This window comes from Ailuropoda melanoleuca, chromosome 10 (assembly GCF_002007445.2).
Source record: "Ailuropoda melanoleuca isolate Jingjing chromosome 10, ASM200744v2, whole genome shotgun sequence".
Classification (NCBI taxonomy): Eukaryota; Metazoa; Chordata; class Mammalia; order Carnivora; family Ursidae; genus Ailuropoda; species Ailuropoda melanoleuca.
In genome coordinates, this window is record NC_048227.1 from 97,809,951 (window position 1) to 97,829,345 (window position 19,395).

The 19,395-nt window shown below is 34.8% G+C and overlaps 1 protein-coding gene across 6 annotated transcripts in view; it reads left to right on the forward strand.

Annotated features, from left to right (window-relative positions):
* The window catches only part of SCAF8 (SR-related CTD associated factor 8), a 202,140-nt gene that overhangs the window by 27,685 nt on the left and 155,060 nt on the right, over positions 1-19,395 (forward strand). For all 6 annotated transcript variants that reach the window (XM_034669365.1, XM_034669366.1, XM_034669361.1 and 3 more), the window contains 3 exons: positions 4,450-4,533; positions 8,628-8,672; positions 18,304-18,465. In XM_034669365.1, coding sequence (XP_034525256.1) covers positions 4,450-4,533; positions 8,628-8,672; positions 18,304-18,465 — 291 coding nt within the window. The remainder of the gene's footprint in view (positions 1-4,449; positions 4,534-8,627; positions 8,673-18,303; positions 18,466-19,395) is intronic.

A 19,395-nucleotide genomic window follows, 5' to 3' on the forward strand; every position in this document is an offset into this window, starting at 1 on the left:
AAAAAAAAAAAAAAAAAGCCTATACATGAGAAAACTGGGTATCTAGAGAGCCCAAGCTTAGAGGACATGCAACCCTGATCTTCTAATCCAGGCATAGAGATGGGAATTATCAGGGAAATGGAAAAGAAGGTCCCAGAATAAACTTTAATTCTTCTCCAGTATTTTCCAGTGTAAAACCAGATCAAATATTGAGAATACAGGGAGAATTACATTCCCAATTTTTGGTGAGAAGTTGATATTCATCTAATGAAAATGAGGGTTGGAATGAAGCTTGACACTTCCTAATGGCAATGTTATCACCGAATTAGGTTACCAGCTGGGAAGACAGGTTTTACTACTGTGTATCAGGTATTCTGTCATATCCTCTAGATCTGAAGATTAACCATTCTTGCTATGCACTGGATTACTTCTAGAAGTTTTTAAAAAGCTTTGAATGGTCTGGCTGCATATTTCAGCACTATTTTCTTTTTCTAAAATAGTGAATGTTATAGTGATGTCCCGCAATTCTCAACAAATGGCCTTTGAGAGAGGTCCTGGAGGACCGAGTTTGTGTTGAGGATTGACAACAGGAGAATGCATAGAACACTTAAATTTGGAGGTAGAAGTTGAAAAGAAGGGGAAAAAAAGAAAAGGGGCGCCTAGGTTAAGGGGCTGACTCTTTTATTTCTGCTGGAGTCATGATTTCAGGGTCATGAGGGGTATGGGGCCTGCTTGGGATTTTCCCTCTCCCTCTGTCCCCTCCCCTCCTGAAAGAAAGAAAGAAAGGAAGAGAGAGAGAGAGAAAGAAAATGGAAGCATGATGGCAGGCTGTCTTGCAGTCCTGTGCTCAGTTCACATCACGTCATTAAAGGTATGCATTTATACTCCACCTACTTCAAAAAGAACTTCGAAACAGCTTATCAAAATTAGACACTGGTGAAAATACGTTTTCTATTTGGTTAAATAAAAATAATAGTTAAATATAGCAGAGAAGGAGATGTCAGTAGACAGTTGAGATCTTGTTCAGACGAGTAAAATAAACTTGAGTTAGCTCACTTAGAAGCCAAGGCACAAGATGGGAGAAACATGTTAAATCATCCTTTTTTGATTAAAAAAGTAAGCACATGGAAACTAGATGAATCATTCTCCTGTTCTTGCATTCAAGGAGAATATACTTTGGAAATTCTTGCATAAGGGATTTTTTTTTTTTTTTTGGTTAAAGATAATTATTTCTTTAACAGATGGTTAAAACACAACGTTGTAGAGCAAGTCTTTTCATCAGTCTTTGTAAGTTGAGAACTTAATACTAAATTTTAGTTAAGGCATTCATTGAGGAGTTAGATAAAATGATCTGTGCCTATTTTCTGATGATCAGATTTAATTTAAAAAATGAGATTTTAGAGAACCTAGAGTAATGGTTAGTTGGAAGCATATGTATTAAGTGAGCCTTGGAAGAGCACTTAATTACTCGGTATTTCTCTGAGTACTACTTTAAATTTCTGCAGTACGTGCATTTAAAAAGGCAGGGGATCTCAGGTGAAAGCTGACTTTTCAGACTGTTGACAATGTTTTATAAATCTAAACTATATTTCCCCTACCTCATCCCCCATCCCACACACACACAAAGAGAGCAAACAAAGCTTTGGTCTGCTAGAGTAGTTAACTAATGCTTGATCGAAACTTCAGGGCTTTACTACATAAAATGAAAGTATATGTAGTCAGCTGTGGGGAAAAGCTGATGCATCTTAATTGACCTAATAATATAAATTACTATAGAATGGACTTTCAAGTAGCTGAGTGAATAAGTGTTTGATGGATCCTTTAATATTATTCATTGAAATGGAGAACGCCTACGGAGACGGATTTTAATTTTAAGAGAAAGCTTTATTTTTATGTGATGTTTCTTTGAAATGAGTTTCTATTTTGTGAATGAGAAACTTAAGCTTCAGAGGTTTAGCAGCTTGTGATAAGGTAGCATAGTTGGAATTCATAACCATGTCTTTCTGTGCAAAGCTTGTGCAATGCTATGTCTTGTACTTGTTCCTTTTCATTTATTCTTAACAAATATCTGTTTTCTCGGAGACACTGAAGATACAGTTTGGAGAAAAGGAAAAAATCTAAACAAAAAAGACATGGTGTCTATCCTTAGAGCTTATTCTCTTGTAGGAGAGGGCAGGAGCAGATCTCAGATGTGTAGCAGCCAGGGCCTACTGAGAAATTCTGGGAAATTGACCTTTACTTTACACATACAGCTTGTTGTAAGCACTATAGAACGTGTTGATGTTATTTTGTACCTGGTGAGTAAACTGGCATACAAGTAGGAATTGAAGCCACAAGTATATTGAAATTCCCTTTGAGTTTAGCATAGAGAGCTTCTTAAATGATCTGATGGGATCTTGACCTAATGGTTGGCAGTATCAACAGGTGGGCACTTCTGTGGGAACCTAAAGGGAAGGACATTTGTACTCCCACAAATGATTTCAGCTTGAACAGCTCTTGTACCGTTAACATTTTAACTGTGTTAAAGGAACATAAATCCTTAGAGCTTTGGTGTTACTGTCACTCTTTTTAACAGTTCTTTTAAAAATCAAGTATTAGTTAAATGATCAGATATCAAATATCAAAGTACTATGATGAGTGCTTCAAAGGTGAATGACAGTACAGTGAGAGTATAAAAGAGGAGGTATTGATCTGGCTGGGAAGGTAGGGAAGGCTTTCCTCATTAGGTGTTGCTCAAACTAAGATGGATGACTACACATTAGCTAGTGAGGAGACTCTGGTGAAAAGTATTCCAAATAGAGGGAACAAGCCCCTTTTCAATGATCTGTGGCAGGAAACTGAAAAAAGATCATTGTGCCTGGAGCAAAGGGCTCAGGAGGAGAGCATGGAATGAGATGAGACTGGAAAGGTGGACAGGAGTTCCAACTATGTGTTCATCCAAAACATGGGAAAACATTGACCTTATTAAGGGGGTGTTAGTCACCTGATCAGATTAGTTTTTGAAAAGATAGACATGCACATCCATTTAGAGGTGTCCTCTGGGTGAGAGATGAAAGTGTTTGGGGCTGTGGTTGTGGTGGTGGTAGGAGTAGGATGGAGAGAAAGTATGGGGAAAACTGGGTAGAAATCGGTAGAATTTATTGATAGATAGGTTATAAGGGGTGTTGGAGCAAAAGCTGTAGAGGACTCCCTAAATTGCTAGTTGACTAACCAACACATTCTGTTTTAGTTACTTTTAAAGTCTGTTCAGGTTGTTTTTGCAGTGTCGTAATGGCCAAAGCTTAGTTTCCAGACTTGAAGTTAGTATCTTACAGCATTATAGTTAAAATCTTGTCATCGCTGAGTGCAGTGCAAATTTTAATCAGTATTCATTTAAGCTTAGTTATTTGTTCATTGCCTGATTTTCCCCCCTTCAACTGTTTTCTGTTGAAGCAGTTTTGTTATCCTTTGCTTATATGATAAATTTCAAAACAAAATTAGTTTTTGGTGGAGATCACTGCTAAACCTTAAATCCCTTGATTTCTAAAAGGTTTTGAGATATAATTCACATACCATACAATTAACCAATTTGAAGTGTATAATTCAGTGGCATTTAGTATGGTTGTACAGCATTACCATAATCAATTTTAGAATATTTTTATCACCCCCAAAAAGAAATGTACTCATTAGTAGTTATTCATTTCTTCCAATTCCCCCAATTGTAGGCAGTCACAAATAGATTTGCCTTTTCTGAACATATCATATAAATGGAATTGTATAATATCTTTTTAATATGGCTTTTTAAACTGAGCATATAGATTTGCCTTTTCTGAACATATCATATAAATGGAATTGTATAATATCTTTTTAATATGGCTTTTTAAACTGAGCATAATGTTCTCAAGGTTCATCTGTTTTGTAGCATGTATTAGTACTTCATTCCTTTTTTATGGCTAATATTTTGAATGGATACAACACATTTTGTTTATCCATTCATCATTGGATGGACGTTTGGGTGGTTTTTACTTTTTAAATGACTTTTAAAAATAATGTTGCAGTAACCATTTGTGTACAGGTTTTAATGTGAATATATATTTTCAACTCTTTTGGGTATATACCTGGCAGTGGAATTGTTGGGTCATAGTACATATTACTGTGTGCCACTTTCTGAGAACAGCCAAGCCGTTTTCCAAAGCTGCTGTACCATTTTACATTCCCACTAGCAATGTAAAAGGGTTCCAATTTCTCCACATCCTGTTCACACTTGTTAATTATCTGTCTTTTTGATTATAAACAAGTAAGTGTGAAATTGTAACTCGAGGTTTTGATTTGCTTTTCCCTGAGGGCTAATGTTGTTGAACTTGATTTTTAAAAGAAAGCAGCACTTTGATTTTATTGAGAATATAAAAATGGAAATGTTTGGTAATTTCATGTAATTGCTTAGAGACCATTAGCTTTGCTGTATTTAAAATTTGTTCTCCTTTTTATCAGTTGTATTCCCTGAATGACTACAAACCACCCATTTCTAAAGCGAAAATGACCCAAATTACTAAGGCAGCCATCAAAGCTATTAAGGTGAGTAATAAATTTTACACTTGTGTTTTCAGAAGAAAATACTATACTAATATTTTAGAGGAAGGATAATTATTACAGATGATACAGTTGACCATTGAACATCACAGATTTGATCTGCATGGGTCCACTTACACGTGGATTTCTTTTGATAAATTCAGTGCATTACTGTGTATTTTCTCTTCCTTATGATTTTCTTAATGTATTTTCTCCAGCTTACTTTATTATAAGAATACAGTGTATAACATATATATATATAATATAGAAAATATGTATTAATTAACTATTATCAGTAAGGTTTCCAGTCAACAGTAGTTAATTTTGGAGGTTGTCAGACACTATATGTGGATTTTCGACTGTGCAGGGGATTGGTCGTTTAAGGGTTAACTGTGTATTTCCTTCCTCTTTACAGAGTTAATATACGTTCATGGGGAAAAACACAAAAATAAAAATTTATTATCACCTGTGAATTCTCCCATCTAGAGATAAACATTTAACACCTTGAGAAATATTCTTCCTTAATCTTTGAAGCTATCATTTTTCTTTACTTCTCTTAGGCAAGATTTTAAATAGAGCCACATCGTGGAGAATGCATTTGTTATTTGTCACAACTGACTTTACAGAATCTTGGTAAAAGGTTTCTAAATAAAAATTAATGTTTCTTTTCTTATTGATTCTGTTACAGATTTGAAAATGAGCCGTTATGAAAAATAATTGAACCTCATTGTATATAGGACGTTTAAGCTGTGGGAAGAGGCCACAGGCCTTTAGCCATTTCTTTGATACAGAGGTTTTGAACTATCTATCTTGACTCGTTGATACTTAGGAAAATCTCAGAGAAAGGTTGGGCTTTTCTGTAGAGAAATATACATATGCACAAAGTTCTGCATAAAATTTCTTGACTTCAGGACCTTTTGAAGTTCAGCCATAGATACCTCTTTCTAAGAGGTTCTTGTCTGCAAAGCTAAGACTCCCTGCTTTAGTAGGGCTGTTAAAATTGAGAATGAATGAATGCTTATATTTAATTAAGTAGGTTGTAACCTGTGGATATTTGGTGATATGTTTCCCTATTGTAAATAAGAACATCAGCCATAACCAGAAGCACCAATGATTTAAATAAATGGTCTTTGAATAATAGCATTATCTATTAGATTTAACAAATTCCTATTTACAGAGAGAATAGCTGCTAGGAGAAAATTCAGATAGTTAGTTGATTTTTCAGTGTTCTGGTGGCCAAAGCTTAATTTTCAGACATGCAGTTAATTTCTTAACAGCATTATAGTTAAAATCTCTGTATTTATATGCAGAAAATCAAAGAGGTGGTAAGTGCTAAGGACAGTGACCAATAAGCATTTAAGCAGGAGACTTCTTCAACACAGTAAATTCTCAGGGTATCTGATAGGCTTAGTATAGAATGTTCAGTCTCTTTTGCTTTCTTTATCCTATTTTACATTGTGATCTGATTTTTATGATCATGATTCTGAGGGTGTGCAAACATGTATATTACCATTTTTAGTCTGTGAAAATAATTGATGCATTTTATATAACTTGAGCAGAATACTTAAAACAATTTTTTTTCATTGTAGTTGATATACCGTGTTCCAGATTTAGGTGTACAGCACTAGTAATTCAACATCTCTATTTGTTATGCTCTGCCCAGTGCAAGGGTAGCTGTTATCTGTCACCATACATTGCTATTACAGTATCATTGGTTATATTCTCTATTCCCTATGCTGTACCTTTTGTTCCATGACCTATTATTCATCTCTCCACCTCCCTTCCCTCTGAGCAGAATGTTTTTTAATTAAATTACTCTGTAAGGTATTGGCAGCAACATTATTCCTATTTTTCAGATGTGGGAAGGGTCTAAGAGAAAATAAGTAATTTGTAATAGAATAAATATAGCTAGATTTGAATCCAAGTTTCTCTCCATCAGGAACCTAAACATGATATACTGTACTATTTTGATTTATTGTTACTGCTTTAAATTTTTAAATTTTGAAAATTCAAACATTTGCAAAATATTATAATGAGCAACACATAGTCTTCCCTTAGATTTGCCAGTTAACATTGTCTACATTTGGTTTATTTCTACACACACAAACACATTTTTTAGCTGAATCATTTGAGAGTTAGTTTCAGATTTGATTTCATAATAGCACTTAATCTCCTAAGAACAAAGACATTTATTAAGTAACTATATTGTACACTGATCACATGCAAGAAATTTCAGGATCCAGTAAGATCATATATTACATTTATTTGTCCTGTCACCCAGCCTTACCCAGCCTTTGTTTGGTTTTTCATGCAATTGATATTTTTGAAGAGTTCATACCAGTTGTTTTGCAGTACTGTATTATTTTCAGGTGCATTTAGTACATACGTAAATTGAGATTTGAGCTGCCTTTTTAAATTGGATTTAAATGACACTGTGTTTTATATTGAGGTAAGTCATTGATTTTTTTTGTTTTAATCAGTGTTTGAGATATTATTTTAATGGGTATTTGTTAACATTGCACAGTCAGCAAAATCTCACAAAATACCTGTTGGGGAAGAAGGCCTGTGTGAATTGGTAAACTTTGAATTAAAGTTTGGTAAGCAGTTTTAATCAGAATTACAGGTAGTAAAGTAGCTAGAAGCAAAAAGCACTGTCAAGATATTTTCCAGAAGAATTATTTAATAAAATTACTCAGTGTGTAATTAATATTTCGTATGTTGCTTTTAAATGTTTAAGCAGTGCTTACTTTTAAGTTAGCTGTTTTGGCTTTTTTATTTAAGTGACTTACACTGTTGAGTAAACTGTTCCTTTATAGTATGAAAATTTTAGCCAAACTTAAACTTGTACATTTTGATTTGATACTATGAGTAATGAGATTTTTCTTTCTTTTTGATTTTTGGATTTCATGATACAGTTCAGAGGAATGCTCATGTGTCTGTTCAGCTAAGGGGGTATCCCTTAAAAGTATAATTCCTGAGATCAAAAGTATAAATAGAAGCACAGTTCTGGTTCTTTAAACAAATATGCTAATTATGCAGTTGCCATCGAGGTATTCAGATTTATTAAGCACAAATTTTAGATGTCTTTTGTTAAATCTATAATTTTTTTAATCTATAATTTCTAATTTGTTCCTTTTTAGGTTTATTCATAGTGTTGTTTCTAAAATGTACATCTGTACATAGCAGCCCATTACTTATTTTTAATCTGTATGTTCATTTCACTTCTGCTGATTTGTTTTGGCTGATCCATGAGAACTTTATACATCTCTGTATCTTATTAAATGTACTTGTGGTTCCATTTTCCAGGAGAAGCAAGAGATAATGAAGTTGAAAACAACTCCCTTGCATGTGTTTATTAATGCTATTTGTTGAGTTATTTGATATTTCTAGTATTACCCTAATTTAATGATACCATAGGAAATCTTTTCCTTTCATGAAAGTAAGAATATACACCTGCCAGTGTGCTTATTACAAGTACTTTGCTGTCAGCCTATCAATTTGTGAAAGTATGGTTTTATAAGGAATGTGATCAAATTGTTTCGTATCTCGTAACACATTTTGAATATATAGCTGGATGTCAGACATCATGGGGGTTGGGGTGCTGATTCCCCATGCAGTCAAAAATCTATGTATATCTTTGGACTCCCCCAGAACTTAATAGCTGATAGCCTACTGTTGCCCAGAAACCTTACCGATAACAAACAGTTGATTAACATCTAGTTTGTATGTTATATGTTTTATATACTGTATTCTTACAATCGAGTGAATTAGAGAAAATGATGTTATTAAGAAAATCATGAGGAAGAAAAAATACATTTATGGTACTGTACTGTGTTTATTGAAAAAAAATCAGCATGTAAGTGAACCCACACAAGAGTCAGTTAGTTGTACTGACCACGTATGCACCTCAAGAATCCTTTACTAATTAGATATCATAGTTAATTGCTTATGAAGGTGAGTGACACGTTTGTCTCAAAATTCATGATTAAAATTTGTTGTTTTGATAGACCTTTGTAACGATGTTAAACCTATATTTAACAGAAAAATTCAGATCTAATTGAACAGATTTTAAAACCACACTAAATGTTTTTTTCTTTTAGTTCTATAAACATGTGGTACAGAGTGTTGAGAAATTCATTCAGAAAGTAAGTATTTAACTTTGAATATACACGCTAAATGTACTATAATTATAGAGTAATTCCTTGTGCTTTATTCTTTTACATCAAACACTCAAGTTTAAATTGTTTTGATGGACTGTTCAAGAGTGATTCCATTTATTTTATTTTCTAATTAAGAAATAAGGGTGCATGGGTCGCTCAGTCAGTTAAGGGTCTGACTCTTGATCTTAGCTAAGGTCTTAATCTCAGGGTTGTAAGTTCAAGCCCCTCTCACTGGGCTCCACCAGTGTGGAGCCTACTTAAAAAAGAAAAAAAAAAAAAGAAAGAAAATGATAGTGCTTTTTGGATAATTCTGAAAACAATAGCTTTCATTCAGGTAGATGGTCTTGTTAATTTGCATTGCCGTAGTGAGCTTCTGTCCCTTGAAAAAAATGGTGTACATATGATTGATTTTAAATAAAATTATAAATGTGTTAATTCTCACTTGTCATTTCAAGTAGAATGCCTAGAGAGCAGCTCTCCTTTTAGATAAGGTGTGGGTAAGACATTTCCTACCAGCTACTTCTCTTCTGCTGATTCATTTTGTCTCATCCATTAAGACGTTATACATCTCAACATCTTATTTTATAGACCTGAAGTTCCATTTTCTAGGGTAAGCAGAGGGTGATGATGTTGAAAACAGCTGCTTATATACATTTAGTAATGCTTTTTACAAGCAGAGTCCAAGGTGACTAGATTATAGTTTTTTGCCCTCTTGGTAACCAGTGCCCTATTCATGCCACAATTTTTGTCAGGAGTACATCGGGCTTAAAGCTTATGAAATGATACTATATTTGTACTTTACTGTAATTGAATTTAGGTTTTGTATTCTGCCCGTGTTCATGTGCCTTGATGTAACCAGCATCAGTTTGAGAATCGTGGTATATGGCATTAAGGATTCAGGAAGGTTGCAGTGTTTCTTAAAAATAGTTGACTAGGAGGAGGAAGGGTATGTGAATCAAAGTGAGGTGACTGTCATGTAGGTAACCTTGAGTTAAATCAGTTAACCTTTATGGGATTCAGCTTTTTTCTAAAGTCTTGGTTTCTCAGTACTTAGAGTATTAGTAAAACATATTTTGCGGTGAACGACTAGTGAATTGAGGCTGAGATGCAAAGTAAAATAAAATAAGTATGCTGTTGTGTTTTAGGTAAATCACAGTATAAAATGGAAATGTTAGTGATTGGAAAATTTCATTGTTCTAAAGCTTTTAAAAGTTGTTTTAAAAGGTTTCGAATGTCTAAAGCAGTGCATCTTAAACTTTTTTGTGCATAGGAGTTACCTAGGGATCTTGTTAAAATTCAGATTCTGCATTCAGTAAGTGTGGCAAGAGGCTGAGAGTCTGCATTTCTACCTGTTCGTAGATGATATGTTCGCCGTTAGTTCGGAAACCACAATTTGAATAATAGTAAGGGTTTAAAGAATAAACATGAATTTATGGGTAGATGTTTCTTGACTGATTTGATTTAGAACAGGGGTACTTTTAATAAGATATTTCAGAATCTTAGACCTTGGGTGAGCAAAATTATCTTCATTGTGAGATAATTGTAGAATCAGTCTGGAAAAGCAAGTCAATATGGGGGGGTGGTTATTGAAGTAAAGATAAGGGTGGAATTTAATCTCTGTTTACAGGACATTGCAAGGTATAACATTCCACATGGAAATAAGAAACCTGTTGAGAGGAGAAGCCTCATACAGTATGTACAGTTTGGAACTGTTCAAATATAGTTTCATTATACAAAGTGCTCCAATAGCCACATTTTAAAAAGAGTTCTTAATAGAGTAATAATAGGACAAACTTATACCAAACATAGTACAAACAACTTTATGCCTCAGCCATGCAGTCTAAAAGAATGCCATCCTCCATTTAGAATGTGTAACCTTCAGAGGTAATTTCTGGCACAATATTTTGATCTTTCTCTTAAGAGAAATACTTCTCAATCATGTTTAGTGAAGCTTTGTGTACAGACTCATTTTCGTGGTTTTATAGAGCTTCAGTTTTGTCCAGCCCTCCACATTCTTTAGTCATTATACTGAGTTTCTAAGTTTCACCTAGTTTCTCAACAGCCTGAAAGACATTTGAAATGGTATCTTTAATAGTTAAGAGGTTCATCAACAGTTCTGTTATGTCGGAGTGCTTGAGGTATACATACAGTCTGTTCAAGTCTTCCATCACTTGTTCAGTTGGTCACAGCCCAGACAACTTAACCTTTGTATCTTAAAGTCTGCCTTAGAGGGATACCTGGCTGGCTCAGTCAGTAGAGCATGAGACTTTTGATCTTAAAGTCTGACTTAGAACACCGGAGAGGAATGATATTGCCAGTCAGTGTCTGGGCAGAAATTTAAATGCTTTTACCCCTACCTCTTCTAAGGCAGAAATTCGGCAGCGGGTTAGTGTAATGGTAAATTGAGTGAGTTGTGTGTGTACATTTTTAAGTTAATTTGTGATAATTATAGATTCATGTGTCATTTAATCAATAGATAATAATGATACTTGCATTAGAGTAAAGAGAGATCCCATAGACTCTTCACTCTTCACTTAGTTTCCCCCAATGGTGATGTCTTGATAATGTAAGTATTACAAGCAGGACAGTCGTACAGTCCACCAAACTTAGATTTTACCAGTTTTACATGCACTCATTTGTGTGTATGTATATTTAGTTCTATGCAGTTTAATCACATGTATTGCTTCATAAGACCGCCACCGTAGTCAACATATAGAATTGTTCCATCACCCCAAGGAGCCATCATGTTCCTTCCCCTTTTTATAGAGCGACATACTACTCTCCTCCGACCCCGTGCCTAACTCCTGGGGGGCATTAGTCTGTTCTCTTTCTCTAATTTTGCCATTTCAAGAATGTTATGTAAATGTAGCCTTTTGAAATTGGCGTGTTTTGCTCAGTGTAATTTTATTTAGATCCATCCAAATTGTGCATGTGTCTAATGGCTCCTCCATTTTTGAGTAACATTCCATGATATGGATGTACGACGGTTTGTCTAACCATTCACCCATTGAAGGTCATCTGAGTCATTTTCATTTGGGGGGGATATTATTAATAAAGGTGCTAGGAACATTTGTGGATTTTGGTGTGAATGTAAGTTTTCATTTCTCTGGGAAAGTAAGTGCGTGTTTTATTTTACAAGAAACTGCCACTCTTTCCTAGAATGGCTGTACCATTTTACATTCCCACTAACAGTGTAATGATCGATCCAGCTTCCACGTTCTTGCCATCATTTGGTGTTACCACTATTTTAGCTATTCTGATAAAGGTATAGTAGTGTCTCATTGTGGTTTAATTTGCATTTACCTAATGGCTGATGAACATATTTTCACTTGCTTATTTGGCATTTTCAGTGAAATAATCTCTTCATGTTTTTGTCCATTTTCTAATTGGATGGTATTTGTCAAGTTTTCAGAGTTCTGGATAATATTCTAGATGTAAGTCCTTTGTCAGTTTTATGGTTTGTAAATATATTTTTCTTGGTTGGTAACTTGTCTTTTCATCCTCTTAACACATGATCCAAGGTCTTTTGCAGAACAAAGATTTTTTTAGTTTTGATGAGGTTCCAGATTGTATGTGATTTTTTTTAATACCAGAGGAAATCTCTTTTTTCCCCTCTTTCCTATTCTTACTGGAACTTTAATATGAGGGAGGAGGGGAGACAGATAAAACACAAGTAAAAATGTTGCAGTAGTGGTTATGGTAGGGGAGCCAGCAGCCCACTCCACCTGTTTTGTTTTCTGTCCTATAGCCCTTGACACCCTTGCATAGTTGCTTTGTTTCTGTGGAACCCAATTTGTAAAACTACTGAATTAGAGTATTGTTTATAGTAGGAAATACCGTTTTAACAAATTTACAAAAACATCCATTTGTCACGTACATCATATATAATCAGTTGAGAGATCTAAGAAAAATGTGAAGTATTATTTAATGATGTTGACTTGTAATTTTGGGTATTCTCTAGCTCCAGAATCCCACATATTAGCTTGTCTGTACTTTTCCTTCACCCATCATAGACAAATAGTGCAAGGAGAGGAGAAATATGGCAGCAGTTTAATAATGTGTTATTTGTGAATCTCTGTTTAGCATGAAAGATTTATAGAAGAATGAATGACAGTAATAAATGAAAAGATAAATTAATAATGTAAGATGATTTCCCATAGGCCAGGAAAATTGCTTGAAAGGTTACTCTGGCTTCTTGCCTCTGGTGTGGGGTACACAAAGGTTTGGGCAGTTGGCCACAGATAGTTTGATAACAGTAGATTTTCAGATTCTCACTTTTCTTACGTACTTTTTACTAAATTCCTCTGCTCTGGGATATTTTAGATCAGTTCTTTGTCCCATACACCTTAAATTTACATTTTCAATATATCTTCAGCTTATCAGTCATTGTTAGTCATTAAGAGAAGCTTTTGCGGGGCGCCTGGGTGGCACAGCGGTTAAGCGTCTGCCTTCGGCTCAGGGCGTGATCCCGGCATTATGGGATCGAGCCCCACATCAGGCTCCTCTGCTAAGAGCCTGCTTCTTTCTCTCCCACTCCCCCTGCTTGTGTTCCCTCTCTCGCTGGCTGTTCTCTATCTCTGTTGAATAAATAAATAAAATCTAAAAAAAAAAAAAAAAGCTTTTGCCACTTGTGTTTTATTTAAGAACTCAAGGATGTTTATATAAATGTTTCTTTTTATATGAAACATTTGTACACATATACAGAAAAGTGCAGAAAACATAATATGCATAGCTAAAATTTTTAAAGTTACCTGTAACTACCATTCAGTGCAAGATGTGAAACTTTTACTGAAGTTCCCAAGTACCTCTTCCTGATCATATCATTCTGCAAGTAACACACAGTCTTGACTTTTATGTTAGTCACGTTCTTGTTTGGCATTATAGACTCTTTAAGTCTGAATTCTTAAAGCTGTTTAACCTGCTTTTCATTTTTGCATAAATGGAATCCTGTATTGTATATTCTCTAGTGTACAGTTATTTTTACTCAGTATTATATGTTTAGGATTCATCCCTGTGTGTAACAGTATTTATTTCTTTTCATTGCTGTATGTATTCCATTATGTGAATAACTGCCGGTTATCTGTTACTCTGTTGACAGACATTGAGTGTGTGTATGTCTGTTTGTATGTTTTCCTGTTTTTGTAGTTATGAACAATATAGTGCTGAGAACACACTTTCATACTTATCCTGGTGTGATTTATATTTCTGTGGAGAGGAATTCCTGGGTAGTACGATATGCATTTCTTCAACTTGGCCGGATAATACCAAATTAATTTCATAATGGTTGTACTAATTCATACTCCCACTCATTCAGTGTGTGAGTTTGTGTTGCTTCCATCTTTATCCACACTTAATATTGTTGGACTTAAATTCTTCTAATCTAATGAGTCTTAAAGATTATTTTTAAAAGATACTACCCTCATATCATCTTTACTTAAAGAGTTAAATTCCAGCCAGCATTAAATCTTGTTTGTCAAAATGTTTTTAAGGACTCATCGAATAGAATGAATTTCTGTAGTCAAAGAGCAAAAGGTCCTTTTATGAAACCAAAAAATACTAGTTTAAAAAATAGTTTAAAAATAATAGTTTATAACTAATTATAAACTATTATTGTTTTTCTTCAGGATCAGGATTAATCTGAAATATTTTACTAAGCTGTAGATTAAATTTGGATTTGTTTAGATTTGTTTCATCAGGAACTGGGATAATACCTTTTTTTCTTGCTTGTCATCTCCCTTCTCCTGTAGTTATGCAGTTGATACTTTATGTCAGTGAGGTATCAAAGCCCTGTCCATCTTTTGCTTCCTTGCTTGGGTGACCACGGCCCTCTGTAAGTGTAAAGAGGAAAGGATTTAGTGATCCCCTGTTATCCCTTCCAGCTTTGGTGTTGTCAAATAGAATTGCTATTGTGGAATTTCTGAGGTGTTCTACACTTTCAGGAAAACTTGAATCATCAGAAGTCTCGAAAATGACACAAAAGGAGTGTGTTTGCCATCTTAAAAGAAAATACCACTTAGTCTTTCCACTTATTTTGTATCTCTAATTTAGGTTCTGTAGTTAAATGTTATTTCCTTAAATAACATATAGATAGGTTCAGAGTTAGCAGTGAAGATCTCGTAGGCTCAGTTAAGAGTATTATATATGTTTAGTTCTTGTTGAACCTTCCTTTCCAGTCTGTCTACCTTTTATTTCCTTTTCTTGTTGCATTAGCTAGGACTTCCAGTACCATGTTGAAAAGCAGTGGTGAGAGGGGGCATCCATTCCTTGTCCTCATCCATACTTAGTCTTAGTGGGAAAACTTTCAATTTGTCACCAATGAGTATGATGTTAGGTTTTTTATAGAGTTATACCTCTGGACCATAGACTTAACACATGCTTCTCAGTTTTTTTTAATCCTCCTTAGGCAGGACAGGATGGGTGTATTTTCCTTACCCCAGGTCAGTGAGGCTCTGGTTAAACCCCAGCATATTTGGCTCTGGTTAAATAGTTTCTCCTAAGGTCATACCTTGTTAAGAACAGAATACTGCTGGCTATCTCAAAATGGTTCCTTTTCTCTACCTCCTCCCAGAAACAGGAGAGGATTTTTCTCCAGTATTCACTTTGAGAACTCATATAGTATTAGATATGACTTGTCCTGGGAACAGCCCTTACTTAAATGCTATTGTCAGTATCATTCAGTGCTTTGCAAGTACAGCCACATGCTCCTCTATTTACTCTTCTAGATTTGCTTCCTTTAATGTTAACTTTTATTTTTTTTATTTTTGAGTGAGAGAGAGAACAAGCATTCAAGAATTTGAGAGCAGGGGAGAGGGGCAGACGGAGAGGGAGAAAGAAAATCTAAAGCAGGCTCCATGCCCAGTGCCGAGGCCCTGTGGAGCTCGATCTCACAACCCTGAAGCCATGACCTGAGCTGAAATCAAGAGTTGGACACCCAACCAACTGAGCCACCCAGGTGTCCCTAAAGTTAACTTTTAGAGCTGAAAGTGGCAGCTCAAATTTTAATAATAGAATCATTATATAAGGTGTGTTTATATATTGCAAAGTATGTGGTCCAAGTCAGCTAAAGAGTGTTTTTTTTTGCCAAAAAACTCTGACTTCTAATGATACTCACATTATAGCTTGAATAACATTAGAACAAAAGTCACATTATATATTTAAAGGTGCATTCTCCCTATGTTATTTCCTTTTTCTCTCCAAAAGGGCTATTTCTGCAGCAGAAGAAATTAGAAATTACTAGAATGTAGTTTGAAGTGATATAACTGAGAACTTAATCTGACATGACTTTATTATTATTATTTAAAGAGTAAGAATTCCTCATACCAGTGGAAAGTCTTAGGAATTCTTGTGTTTTCAGTACTGATAGAACTCGAAAAGGAAATTGAAAAAACATTTCAGATTTTTGGTCTTAATTTTTCCTTAGGTTTCTAGTTGAGCCTTAGCTAAGTTTACCAATTGTTATTTTAAAACATTAAGTCATACTTAAGATTTTTTATTTTGCCATTTTATGTGACAAAAATGCCTAGTCTACAAGTGAGGGAAAATCTTTTCTACAACATCTTAATATATGGTATATCTAAAGATCCTGAGGATAAAGAAATGTTTTTTCCTTTAGGCCTTACAGTTTACCACTAAACTGCTAATATATGTTTGAGGCTTTGGGATCTTCACAGTAGGCCCCAAAGGTCCATTTATTTCTTGTGCACTCACAATTCTTCAATGTGGTGAGTTTGTAACCCGAGTTTTTGTTATAAATCAGCAAAAAAGATGTATTTTTTTAACTTAACATATTACTTACCATTCAATATTAATTTTTTTAAAGATTTATTTGAGAGAGAGAGAAAGCATGAGCGGGGAGAGAGCCAGACAGAAAGGGAGAGAGAATCTCAAGCAGACTTGCTGCTGAGTGCCAAGCCTGACATGGGGCTTGATCTCAGGACCCTGAGATCACAACCTGAGCTGAAATCAAGAGTTGGACACTTAACTGACTGCGCCACCCCGGCGCCCCTCAGTATTCATTTTTAAAGCTTGTAAAGCAACTTATAAATTCTGTTGAATCTCACTCTCAAGATAATCATTCATATGAAATAATTTATGTCAGGTTTTTCTGTGTTTAGCGAAATTAAGATGCCAATAAATCAGGTTAATAATTATTAATCACTTATCTGTGTTTGTAGCATTAAGGAGTAGGTGAATTTTAACAAACTGGATGTCCTGCTTTTCATTAAATTTTAAGTTTTCTTTACCGAGGTACGTTATTTGCTCAGCTAGATTGATATTTCTTTGAATGTAGGGTAGTCAAAGGAAAATAGCCTTGGCCAGATACATGAACTGAAGGATGAATATGCTGGATGTTTTGGGAACATGAGGGAAGACTATTTCAGGCTTTCAAAAACCGTAACTTAAACACAGCAGGTATTTTTAACCTTTAGGTAGGTTAAACTTAAAACTTCAGTATCCAAACACCAACATTATTGCCCTCTTATGAAATATTTCAAGTTCTTACAGTCATAATGTTGCAGTAGATACTTGTGAATTGATGCTAAAGGTCTCTTCATTTTCTTGACTAAGAATCTAAGGATAAGGTTCTTAAAAAGTATTTGAAGGAACAGTTGAAGCATCATAGATGAAGCATCATCTTGCCTTTTTGCAGAATGAAATCACTCATTGTCCTAGCTGAAAATGCCATTAGAAACATGTATGTGTGTGTTAGGGGTGGATTGAGGATCCTTTTCTCACTGGTACTCAGGATTCCAGGGATTTTTCAAGAATATAATTGTGCTTTAGTGCCATATGTGATTTCCAGGAAATTACTTTGGGTGAGATACTTACATAATTACAACTAAAAATTGAAACTGCTTCTTGCAGCCATAATTCCACGTTAATTAACATAAGCTTAGAAAGCAAGTTTTCTTATACTTCTGTTTATGGTGACAAACCAGGAGCAGTAACCTTGATACTAAAAGGATTCTTAGTTGTGTTCACCTAACCAGATAGGCTAGAAGAAAAGCTTGTGGCAAGAAAGTAGGAGACATATTCCTCAATTTGGGTGGTTGGTAAGAAGGTTGAGAAACATTTATCAGTGGAGTAGCTAAAAATGGGGTAGATTCCTGGAATCTTAATGGTTGTGTCTTTCTTACGGGTGTGATATTTGAAAAAACTTTTGAAACTTTGGGCTCAGTGTATTTAGAATGTTACAGTGTTCCTTCATTAGTACAGAAATCCTTTTGTTATACAGATTTCAGATGAAGTCTAGTGTATGTTGGCAATGCTTTTTCTAGAGCTCTTTCCTGCATTTGCTGCTTCCTTCCAGGTGGCTTTTCAAAGTCATTAAACAAATTTGCTTTGTTTTGTTATAACAGTACCTTATTTATTCTTTTGACTTTTGTCATTGAAGCCAGTTATGCAGTACTATTTTGGAACTTAGGTGATTGGCAGTTGAACTGGGTGAATGGAGTAGCCAAAGTAGATTAAAATGCCATTCCAGAGACAGATGGTGTGGAATAGTCAATGTCTGAGCATTCACTACCTCTACATAAGCATTGTTTTTGTATTTGTATAGGATTTATAATGAATGCTACCTTCTCATTCCTTCCCTTCCTATTCTTTTTTCCATCAGTGTAAACCAGAATACAAGGTACCTGGACTTTATGTTATTGACTCCATCGTACGACAATCTCGACATCAGTTTGGTCAAGAAAAGGACGTGTTTGCACCCAGATTTAGTAATAACATCATTAGTACTTTTCAGAATTTATATCGTTGCCCTGGGGATGACAAGGTATGCTGCCTTTTTTTTTTTTTTTTTTTAAGTCGATACATTACCCTTTGGTCTTAATGAGACTCTAGTTTATCTTAACTATGATTTTATGTTACCTTTTACTCCTAGTAATTCTGAATTTGAATATTTGGTTATTACACTATCTGCATTCCGAGATTCTTAGCATCTTAAACAAAAGTGGAGAGATATAGTTTTGATTTGGCTATTTTTTGACTTATTGAAGCAATTGGTGTTAAAGAAACTGGCTATAATAAGCTTTTGGAATTACACTGAAGCTTATTTATTCTCACACACAACTAATTTAGTGTTTTGATTATTTGACCTGAACTCATATTTATCTATTTAGGGTCTATGAAAAATGGATTTGCTAAGTAGTTAATAGAAAGTAACTGCATTTTAAAATTCTTTTATTGTGGTAGAGTTTTATTAGTGCTGGAAACCCACTACCAAATCTTCTAGATCTGAATGAATAAATATTCTGTACCACATACAAAGAAGGCTTTGCCCTGAGAGAGAATAAAAAAGGGTTCTTTATATTCGCTCAAAGGTACTAGAAGTTTACATATTTTGGGATACTGGATACTGATTTGGAAATTTAGTTTACTCTTCTGATAGGGTTGGTTGCAATTTTTTTTTTTTTAAGTCACATAAGCTAAGGACTTTGTCTTGAAGTTTGTTATTTGTTTAAAAGATGAAGTTAAAGGGGCACCCGGGTGGCACAGCGGTTAAGCGTCTGCCTTTGGCTCAGGGCGTGATTCCGGCGTTATGGGATCGAGCCCCACATCAGGCCTGTGCTATGAGCCTGCTTCTTCCTCTCCCACTCCCCCTGCTTGTGTTCCTTCTCTCGCTGGCTGTCTCTATCTCTGTCAAATAAATAAATAAAATCTTTAAAAAAAAAAAAAAAGATGAAGTTAAAATCACCTGTAAATA